This window comes from Meriones unguiculatus, chromosome 19, assembly GCF_030254825.1.
Source record: "Meriones unguiculatus strain TT.TT164.6M chromosome 19, Bangor_MerUng_6.1, whole genome shotgun sequence".
Classification (NCBI taxonomy): Eukaryota; Metazoa; Chordata; class Mammalia; order Rodentia; family Muridae; genus Meriones; species Meriones unguiculatus.
In genome coordinates this window covers 31,237,483-31,248,671 of record NC_083366.1, presented here as the reverse complement: position 1 = coordinate 31,248,671, position 11,189 = coordinate 31,237,483, and the positions used below count along the sequence as shown (strand labels likewise).

The following is an 11,189-nucleotide window of genomic DNA, read 5'->3' as shown; positions in this document are numbered from 1 at the left end:
CAGCCCTGAGTCAAATTGCATCGAGGAGCTGCTCCCACTGTCCGTCTACCCCAAATGAAAAGCAAAAGCCCAAATGGCTGTCACCAGAAACTTTGTTCAATGCTACTGCATGATGTCATTTTCTTGAGACCAGTACTGTGCATCACATTCACCACACATGAGGTGCTGCCGAGAACAGTGACAGCACTAGGCCTTAGATACTGAAACGCCTGTCTCTTCCGGAACACCAAGATAAAGACAAATACCAGACAATTTGTATAAAAACACTGTCCATTTACTTCTTAGCAATTCTGTACAAAAGGCAGTAGGGCTCTGTGGTAGCCCAGAAAGGCAGGGATTTTGTAGAAACATTAAGTATCGGCAGATGTGAAAGTACCAAAAGTAACATGGCACCACACCTCCAATTAAAACGCGAGAATAATCTGAACTCTTAACAGAGCATAACACTGCGGTGACACGCTGTCTGCTTCAGAAGTAGCTCTGGAGCGGCTCCCCCAGCACAGCCTCCAGCTGCTGGATGGTCTTCTGGCACTGGTGCTCCACTTCTTCACATTCGTCTAACAAACGAGAACCAGAATCAGAAGTGGGCCATCCCGCCTAATTCCACTGTTCTGTCAGGGTGCAGGAAGCACCTAGAGGCTATGACCTGAGGTGCGTACCCACTGACCACCCCCCCCAGGCATGTTCTTGTTATTGGCTGCTTTAGAGAACCAAGCCATAAGAAAGGGTTCACACACTCAAATCTAAGCTCTGGAGGGACCCTCTGCTCCAGGAGCTCTCCCAGCCCTCACCAGACACTGGGCATAAAAAGCCATGCTTCTGGCCAGATACACAGCTTGTCAGATACAAAAGTACCTCTCCTTCCTCACCATCCTCAATTACTATGAAGGGCATTGGGTGGGACAATGTGAAGGCATGTCAGTGAGGAGGTATGTTCCTGTTTAAGCCAGCCACACCTGCCACTTAGTGCTATTATAAAGTCTTCAGACTTTCTAAGCTTCTTAGGTCTTTTAATGGAGGTAGTGAGACCCGCTGTGAGTCCTAAGCAATGAGTACTCCAGAGGACAGCTGACTGTGTCCTTAATGGCATAGACAATGACTCATGCAGATATTTGACCTCATCTAATAGACAATGCTGTGGTCCACATGAGCAGTATAACTGCAGGGGAGACACCAGTAATTCACTGTAGCTGCTCTCGGCTTCCTGACTTGTGCCTAGCATACCAGAACCGAGCACTAGAAAGCACATTCAAGTCTGTCTCGGAGAGCCCATGGGATTTTGCATAATTGTTAATTAGCTGCAGACTTACCTTCCATCAATTCTGCTAGAAAAGGAATGGACTCTGGAAGCAGAACAATGTAATTCTCCCTCAGCTTTTCAGCCAGTGCTAAGACAGTAATCAAGGCTGCAAACCTCACCTGGAAGGAAGAGGCATCGAGCGTGAGAGCAGTTCATTTGTCCCTTACTGCTGCTCATTACTGTGAGACCTGACCTGGCTGGGGATGGCTCTTTCCACACTGAGCACTATTTTACATCCTTACTGTGATCACTCGATACCCACCACAGAGAAACCCAATTATGCAGCCACTTGAGAGCTATTTAGAATAAGGGTAGTCTACATATTAATGTTTTTCAAACTGTGTTTTAGAACTGCAGCTCTTTAAAATGGGAAGGAAACAAGTTATGGTAGTTTCCTTTACTTAAAAAAAAAAAAAAAAAAGCAAGAGCTAGTAAGATGGTGGGACCCACATCATAGGGGGAAGAGAACTGAGTCTTCCAAGTTGTCCTCTGACCTGCACACATGCACCACAGCAAGCACATGCCCTACCTTAATACATAAATGGAAACCAAAACAAGAAATGTCACATACAAACTGAAGGGAATCACAAAATGTAACTAAACTGGAGGTCGTTTAAGAGGTTCCCTGAGATGGTGCCAACCTGGTGATGGAGCAGAGTGCTTCAGCCATCTCTGGCCAAGACACCCACTAGGCTAGTCTCACTTCAGCACTGGATAAAAATTTGGGTGTTTCTCCATGAACCTTGTCTATCACGAGCAACACAAGTAGCTATGAGGTATCAGTATCGGGCCACTGAAACAAACAGTCCTCATTCTACTTTGGAGAAATTATTTATAATTACATTTAATCAAGATTTTCTTAACACACATAATCAAAATAATAAAATAAATGTTTCTACAACTATATAAGAACCTATGATAGCTTTATTGTTTTCCACTCCTAATAAATGTAATCAACTGAATGACTCCTACTAAAAGTCTGCTTTGGGCTGTTACCCAGTGAGGCTCTTATATGATAGTTTGTGAGGTGGTGATTATTAATAAAACTGCCAGACAAGTCCAGGTAAGGAATGCTAACGTTACTCAAGGTACCACAGTGCTTATTTCTGCTCTAACTCAAGGAGTGTTCTATGCATACACCAGAGCCACTTATTTCAGGGTACAGTGACACTGAAAAACAAAGACTGGTCTGGAAGTTCTAACTATTTGAGACCCAGAGGTATTTAGAAAGTGTTTCAATGCTTATACCTAGTGGATTGGAAAATAGCTATGTAGAAAAGCCTGCAGGATAAGGAATTCTTTACTGTATGTTGTATGTTTGCGTGTGCTGGGTGTGTGCTGGGCGTGTGCACTTGTGTGCACATGCATCTGAAGGCCAGAGGCCAATCTCAAGTGTTCTTCCTCAGGTGCCACCATTTCAATCTTTTCAGCAAGTCTTGCATTTTTACACGGAACTCCGGCATACATACCAAAATGCTGGCTTTAAAAAAAATGTTTGTTTATTGTGCTTTGGTGTTTTGTCTGCATGTATGTCTGGGTAAGGTGGTCAAATCCACTGGAACTGGAGCCATGAACCACTGTGAGCTGCCATGTGGGTTCTGGGAATCTAACCTGGGTCCTCTGGTAGAGCAGCCAAGGCTCCAAGTGCTGAGCCATCTCTCCAGCCCCAGCATGCTGGCTTTTTATGGGGGTTCTGGAGCTCAAACTTCGTGCTTGTTCAAGCACTTCATCCTCTGAGCCATCTCCCCAGCCCAACTATTTTTTATAAAGGCTAGAATTCTGTATTAGACAGTAGATCTGACCTCTATCAGTGCAGGCCGAGGGCCAGGTTCTCCTGTTGTGTCCTGGGGCTGACACCATGACTATTCTTGAGCATTTAGGCCACACCTATGGAGAACGCAGCTTTGGAGACTGGCCTGCAAGGCTCACCTTAGGGGAGGAGTCTCTTGTCTTAAGCAGGATCTGGTAGTTAAGGGGTTTCCACATGGAGTCATCTGCCATGGCCACGGAGAACTGTGCAATGCAGGGCACCAGGTGCTTTGTCACCCGTTCTTGAAACTGCTCTTCTCCTCCAAGCCTATTTTCCAGCTGGGAAGAGACACATGGGCTGTCAGCAACAGGTCACATTTTCCCTGTGCCTGAACACATCCCTAATGTGTGCTTTACCAGCTTTCATAACATTAGCAGGCTCAAAAAGTAGGTTCTTCGACCTGAATCTTGTCACTAGGGCCAATTTCTTCCCCCTGGAGCTCAAATAGCTGCAAAAGTCCTTAGCATTGAGCTCTCCCTCTGGAAGTCCTGCGTGAGGGGGTACTTACTGTGGTGGTAGCCATGTCCAGTGAGGCCCAGCTGACAACAGTTAACATACCTTGTCAATGAACACACTGACAGTGGGATCTTACTTCTTTTCTTTTGAAAAATTCCCAAGTAAAACTCAACGAACTCCACAATGAAGACAAATAATACCCGTGAAAACCCGGGTTTGAATAACATTTTCAGAAAGGACCTCTCCCATAAACAATACCTTATAAAAAGCCTTTCAAACCACCATGTGGCACACATAAAACCTGCAAAGACAGATCTGGAGGCCTCAGTGACAGAAGGCCATCCAGTGGCTTACCTGATCTACCAGGGGCATCATCAAGGCTTCTGCTCTCTCTTTACTCAAGAAATTCTGGGTGTCAAAAAGGAAGATCTTGTACAGGCAGTTCAAAATAAATTCCAACAACAAGCAGCACTTTTCAGGGTCGTGCTCGGAGTCAAAAAATGCTTCATCTGTACACAGGGAAACAGTACAAGCGGAAAACACTAAGTCCCAGGGCTCATAGACACTGCCACAATTACAGCCAGAAAAGATTTCGGGAACAACCCAGAAGCTGTAAAAGGCAGCACACTGAACAATGGTCTCTCGGAAGTGGGGCTCTCCTTCAGAGCCAAGACTGGCCAAGTTCAGTCACTTCAGCTGCTTATTAGCAGAGGCAGACCAATCCACAGCCAGGGATAGAACCCACTGTCTCGCCTTTACAGGGAAGCACTCTACTAATGGGCTTTTCTAGCCCCAAATTTACTCTACAGAGCTTCTACCAAAAATGAGTAGAATGCTCACTCTGCCCTTCCTCCTCTGTCAACTGATTATTCTCGTTCTAACGTAACAGAAAATATAGCAAAGTAAAAATTCACCATCCTCAGCAGAAAAGTCGAGGATCATGAAAGTCTTTTCTGAGCTCTACGTCTCCTGCTTGTGTCAGACATGTGGACAAGGGTATGGACTGGTCCAAAGGAGCTACTGACCTGTTTTGGAGATGTTTACTTGGTTCAAGGTGTCAGCAAAAGGTTTCACCAAATGGCCAGCAAACAGAGTAAAAAGGCCTTTTAACTTATCAGCAATGCAGTTGGCCACATTGTAAAATGTCAACAGCCTGTCCTTCGGGGCATCTTCTGTCTTGGCCCAATCAAATAGCTACAATCACAAGAGAACAGTGATGTCATCTACTCATCCTGCTCCTGACAGTGAGCAGGAGATGCAGGGAGGAAATCCTCACCTTGAAGAAGAGAGGCCTGAATGTGACCTCAGAGAGCTTCACCACCATGGCCACTAGACAGTCAATGATACCACTTTCTGTTTTCCCAACTTCCTCTAGGTCATCCTGAAAATGAATAATTAGATAGCATGGACTAATGCTTTGACAAGGGCATATACCACACAGCTAATTTTTCTCTGGATCTTGCTCAGGTAGTGAGATGACAGCTTCCAGGTCGGGGAGTGGGGAACAACTCACCTCTGAGTGCTGTGCCCGGAAGTCCAGTGCTTCCAGGAAAAAGGTGGTCAGCTGAGATTGGTGAGACAGGAGCTCTTCCTTCTTCATCACTCCGATGTGCTCTTGCAAGATGCTCATAAATGGGGCCATGTGATTCTACCATGAATGCAACAGAGAACAGTAGTTTGCTTTATCTTAGCACTCAAGCATCCTCATAGGAAGTGAATGATGCTGTGCTCCAGGGAGTGGACATCCCATATTTCAGTACCACCTCCCCTGTCCAAAGTCCAACAGTCAACATGACCTCACCTTCCAGTTCTTCTGGATCTGCTTGAAAGTCTTGCTTATGGCTGGCAGTAGGACTCGAGGTGAGAGTCCGGTGGCCAAGGTCTTTTTAAGAGATGCCAGGCGGATGTTAGCTTGTGAGGCAGAACCCATTTTGCTAGTGATTTTCTCTAGGTGGATCACCTGTCAGAACATGAAAAATGGTGGCTTGAGGCACTGGACTGTGCTGACAACTACACTTACAGAAAGGCTTGGTGATAGCATACAGCAGCTCAAATGCCAAAGCACAGCACTCTTTAAAACAAACTACCTGCAGGTAATATTGGGTAGATGCTGCTTCTGACTGACTACTTGCAGGTAATGCTGGGTAGATGATGCTTCTGACTATGTGCAGGTAATACTGGGAAGATGCGGCTTCTGACTGGGAGCCAGTAAAAACGCTGAACGATGAGCACAAAGGGCTCTTAGCCTGATGGTTCTCCTGCAACTCAGGTTCTTCTTTGCTAAAAACGGTTGAAGGTTCCATCAGCCTAGCTGACTAGCTGTAGTCAGTGGATGTCAAGTCACCAGCATGATGGCAATCAAGACTCAGCCTCACTAATGGCTAGCAACTACACATCAGAACAGTAATAACCTTGTCATATGGGCTGACAATCAATCATGTGTATTTCAGGCAAAAATGCCACTTGCCTACAGTGTGCTGAGGCAACCACTCACCTGTAAATGAGGAACCCACCATATGAAACACCTCACAGTTAAGGAAGTTTTCCCATTAAAAACCACAGCTATGCTAGCTTCCAAAAGTGACAGTAGGCAACTCTACCTGCCCATCCCCAAAGATCTAAGGTAAATAAACACAGTGCAACATTCTACACAGCTGAAAAACAGAGCCGCCCTACTGAAAACATTAGCTCCATGATGAAGCAGAAGGGAGAATGGAAGAAAAAAAGATACACAATCAATAAACAAAAACACCTCTGTTCAGAAACAAGAACCATCTGACAAACAGTAATGAATTAAGAGCCAGTAAGAGGACAAAATGGTAAAACTGTTTCCCTTGCCACCCTGGGTCATAGCTGACCAAAGCCCACCTGGGTCAGAAGTCCTTCCAGATAGGGACTGATGAAGTGTGGGAGAGTCTCAACAACTTTGTGCAGGGCAGTCAGGGCACTGAGCAGGCAGATCTCGCTGTGGACCAACTCACTGGTGCTCTTCAAGGCTGTCAGCAGTGATGGCATCAGGCTGGCAAGAAGGAACAAGTGCATTAGAGCAGCTTCAAGCCGTAGACACAAACACTGAAGAAGGGAGCAGGGGTCAGCAAGAAAAAGACTCAGCCAGCTGTGCTTTCTACAACACTATAACCCACAATGGGAAGAATACTGCCTGCACACTTCACACCACTCAGTCCAAGAAACTCTGGTTCAAACAGTGCAGACACATGGTAACTGAAAAGGAATGTAGGGGATAGCCTGGATTGCAGACAGCAGGCTCTAAGGTAGGTAACTTGCTGCAGCTGCACAGCTGGTTATGGTCAGAACCAACAGCGGAGTCAGGAGCTTTGCCCTCTGCGGCAGCAACAGGCTGCTCTGGCCATGCTTCTCAATAGGGAACTAAACCACTGCTTCTTAAGCACAGTGACCCCACACAGGAAGAACATCACTAAGCAATGGCGCATTTTCCAGTGTAAAGAAAAGATCAATTCTTTCACAAGTCTACTTTCAATTCAAGAAGTCAAAAGTCCCCAAGGCATTCTCCTTTTCTTTGCTGCAGTGGTACCATTTCTCAGGTACCTGGGTAGCTGAGGGATGGCCAGCGCTTCCAGAGTAGAGGTCACCTCTGCTATACATAGCAGTGCGCTTCCCAGGACATTTTTCTCCTCCTTTTTCTCCGGGTCTATCAGCTTTACTGCAGTGCTCAGAACTGGTATGAAAGGCTCTCGGTTTTGCGCTCCGAAATTCTTGCATAGGAGTTTTAGGGTGTACAGCGCTGTCTGTCTGTTAATTGCTTGTTCATCTTCCTCCTCCTTTTTCTTATGTTGCACAATGGCCAGAAGCACTGGAACCAGTTTTAGAAAGCGATGAACCTGAAGAAAAGGCAGCCAAAATCACCAATAATCAGAGCTACAAAAAGGGCCAGTTTCCTTTTCCTCTGGTTAGGTCTGTCTGATCTAATTGGAAATCCAGACAGGGTCACAAGCCACACAACCACTTTCAAGCTGTTTCTCCCTAGTTCCTAGTGTAGAAAAGTTAGCTAGGGCCTTGGTCATGTTAACCAAGTGTTCTACCACAAAGCTATAGTCTCAACCCTTTTTACTTGTGATTTTTGAGATTGGGTCTCACTAAGCAATGTAGACGGACCTCAAACTCACTGCAGTCTGGGACAGGGCCTGCACTTGAGAACTTCCTGTCTTGGTCTCCTAAGTGCCACCACACCTAGTCCATCCGCCTTCTTTACTGCTAAGCAAATGCATATGCTGTCTGATCCATACACTATCCCAGTAAGGAAAGTTTTAGCTGGGGGCTGCTTGGGTCACAGCAAGCAGGGCATTAGGGCAAATTCAATCCTTGGATCTTCCTTAACATAGCATCTACAGCACGAGAACCAATAAGACATCTCTCTCTCTCTCAAACATCACACACAGAATGTCAATGTAGATCGCAACCCTTCCATTTTAGATGGAGTACCTGAGAACTGTTGGGGAACTAAGAGCAGCTCTGTAACAAGTAGAGGAAACATATGGGTTTGCAAGAGGGTCCCCACTCACCATTTTCCTTTTCCAGAATGTGTGGTGCTGTAGCTTGTTATTCAAAAGATCCAAAGCTTTCCTACGGACAGATGGCAGGGGGTTGCCCACCAGCCCTCTAACCACAGAGATGAATGTTTCTGTGGGCAGCAAGGCATTGACCTATATTTAAAGAAGGGGACATTTAACACAAAAAAAAAGGAAAAAAAAAATCAACTCCATAAGAGAGACTTATTATTTGGCAGAAAGCATATCTATGTAGCCCAGGCTGGCCTGGATTTGAGTGCTGGGACTATAGGCAGGTACAAAGCCTACCTTATCGAGCATGTCGTAAGCTTTGCTGAGCAGGGCTCGCCAAAACTTCACAGTCAGTTTGTCTGCATTCTTTTCCACGGACTGTGCTACTGTGTTAATGTAGCCGAGAACTGTTTCCAGCAACCTAAAACAGAGGCACACTCAGAAAAGTCCATTTAGTAAAACATCTCAGTTACTTCAGGAGTTACAGGAAGGAGCGAGGAGGGAGCACCATCCAGTATCCTCTGCTTCCAGAGTCTTCACTCTGGCTTGGAGCAAAGTGTTCAAGGCAAAGAAACAAACCTGGCAGTCTTTCAAGTGGCTGAGACACAAATGTTTGCAGTGAGAATTACAAAGCACAGGTACAGAGTGGCAGTGAACGTGACTGTGTGTATGTTACGTTTTTCCAGTGCCTTTGCAAGGTGGAATTATTGTCAAAAAAGAATAAACATACCTCTGTTCAAGGCCATGTAGGACCTTAGGACCACCGCTTTCCACCACCTACAAATGAAAGAAGCTCCGTGAGAACAGCATGGACACTGATAACGAAGTCATTTAATGTGGGTTAAAGAAATAATAGTGCCCTAGTAAACGGAATTAGGGGCTGACTCTGACATGGACTCAGCTGCTTGCTTTCCCATCACTTTTCCCTGGTCGGGCTACCTCACCAGGCCACAGGGGAAGAGGATGCGCTCAGTCTTGATGTGCTAGAGTGTGTGTGTGTGTGGGGGGGGTGGTATCAGTGAGGAGGGCCCCTCTCAAGAGTAGGGGGTGTAGAATAGGGGAAATAGGGAGGGAGTGTGGGACCAGGAGGAGAGGTGGGAGGAGTCTACGATCAGGACGTAAAATGAGTACATAAATATTTAAAAAAGGAAAATAAAGGAAAGAGACTATTCCCACAAACCTGCCCTTGAAAATTTTCTATTACAATTTAATTAGGTTCAGAGCACCCTCACTGGCTGCAGCCATTTAACTGGATCTGTAGTATGTACAATACTGCAAGAGTCAAAAAACAGTAGCGAGCAATGCTTCTTTATGAAAGCCTGACCCTGTGAGCTCATACAGTTAAGAAGCCAGACGTTATGAAAACACCTGTGGTTCACCATGTAACTGCTTCCTGGTCCATCCTTCCTGTACCTCAGACCACCAAAGATAGCCTGAATCTGCCACTAAGGTTCTAAATAGGACACACATCAGCCTTTTGAGACCAGAGTATAGAAACCTATCTTGTTCCAGTTCCCTCAGTCCAGTGATACTTATTGTTCCTCTAGAGACACTTTTAACCACTTTGCCCTATTGCTAGATAACTGATTAGATAACCCTCTCATAGGATGAATACCACCCCTTTCCTAAAATGCTTGAGATGAGACCTGTGTCAACTTCAGATTTTATTTTGGATTTGCAAACAAATAATAATAGTGAGGCTAGGACACATGTATAAACCATGACATTACCCTACAGTCCTAAGGTAATTTTATGCCATGTTTCTCATGCACTTCTGTTTTGATGGGGACCTGACACATGAGGACAGGTGTGCAATTTTCCCTCGAGGTGTCAAGTAAAGCAGTTTGAAAGTTTTGGACAAGCATTTCTGCCAAGTTCAGGTTGGGGAGATGTTGTCCTGCACTAATACAGCTTAAGAACATTTTTATACGTCTCTTAAGCATCTGGGCAAGCTTTACTCAGCTCTCTGATCCCATTGCAATCTGCCAAGTGCCTTCTAAAGTGGCTGCACACACACTACCCCCCATACATGTCTCATATCCTTGATTCCTTGGTATGAACAGCTTTGCTATTTCTGCCATTTTGATGGGCAGCATTTCTTGCTTTGCTCACTAGGGCACTTAACTTATATCGAGTATTTACTAGCCATTTTTGGTTCCTCTGTTCTTTGCCAGTGTTGCAATGGAGATGGTTTTACCCATGAAATAGCAGCAATCAAAGTCTGCAGTACGGTGGCAAAATTTGAAAGAAAATCTACTTCGCCTTTGATCATAATATTGTTCTCCTTGATTTTCCTTTAAAAGTTACAAGTTTTGCTTTCACATTGAAGTTTTTACTCAGCTTAAAACTATTTGCTGTACACAGTGTGAAAGTAGGCTCACTCCATAAAGAGAAACCCATCAGTATTTAAATGTACTTTCTTCGAGGCTCTGTAAACCTTCTGCCACTTTCCTTCTACCTCCACTCAAGTGTTTCTCAGCTTGGTGGTGAGTCACACAGACTCCTCTGATAGCTCTCTGCCATTTGCTTAACCCTCAGCACATCAAGATCATTTTTGAAAAAGTTAACTGGGTGCACTGAACTTCTATGTCAATTTAGAGGGAACTAAAATCTTTAAACAGTGAGTTTAAAAAGTTACATAATTTATGTATGTGCCTCATGCATGGTACAGTAAGTGTGGAGGTCAGAAGACAGCTTGGAGGAGTATGTTCTCTTCCAAAATGCAAGTTCCCAGGATCAAACCCAGGTCATCAGGCTTGGCAGGAGGGGTCTACCTGCTGATCTATCTAGCCAGCCCAACAGTGTGTCTTCGTATGCACGAACACTTTCTCTGCTTTTCAAGTATTCTTTTGTCCTCTTTTCAAGATCCCTGGAAATTATCGGGCAGTGGTAGCACACACCTTTAATCCTAGTACTCTGGAGGTAGAGGCAGATGGATCTCTGAGTTCAAGGTCAGCCTGGTCTACAGAGTGAGTTCCAGGACAGCCAGAGTCACACTGAGAAACCCTGTCTTTAAGAGAAAAAAAAAAAAAAAAATCCCGGAAATCTCTCAAAAATTCTCTTTTAGTACCTTACTCATGTTGTA

At 45.0% G+C, this 11,189-nt stretch overlaps 1 protein-coding gene across 1 annotated transcript in view; it reads right to left on the bottom strand.

The window, feature by feature from the left end:
• Positions 1 to 252: 252 nt before the first annotated feature.
• Positions 253 to 11,189, bottom strand: part of Heatr1 (HEAT repeat containing 1) — a 43,236-nt gene continuing 32,299 nt past the window's right edge. The window contains exons 33-45 of the mRNA XM_021655374.2: positions 8,835 to 8,881; positions 8,402 to 8,525; positions 8,108 to 8,248; positions 7,134 to 7,426; positions 6,435 to 6,585; positions 5,368 to 5,526; positions 5,080 to 5,214; positions 4,843 to 4,947; positions 4,592 to 4,760; positions 3,921 to 4,075; positions 3,230 to 3,388; positions 1,311 to 1,419; positions 253 to 557 (exon numbers count right to left, since the gene is read on the bottom strand). Coding sequence (XP_021511049.1) covers positions 469 to 557; positions 1,311 to 1,419; positions 3,230 to 3,388; positions 3,921 to 4,075; positions 4,592 to 4,760; positions 4,843 to 4,947; positions 5,080 to 5,214; positions 5,368 to 5,526; positions 6,435 to 6,585; positions 7,134 to 7,426; positions 8,108 to 8,248; positions 8,402 to 8,525; positions 8,835 to 8,881 — 1,836 coding nt within the window. The 3' untranslated portion in view covers positions 253 to 468. The remainder of the gene's footprint in view (positions 558 to 1,310; positions 1,420 to 3,229; positions 3,389 to 3,920; positions 4,076 to 4,591; positions 4,761 to 4,842; positions 4,948 to 5,079; positions 5,215 to 5,367; positions 5,527 to 6,434; positions 6,586 to 7,133; positions 7,427 to 8,107; positions 8,249 to 8,401; positions 8,526 to 8,834; positions 8,882 to 11,189) is intronic.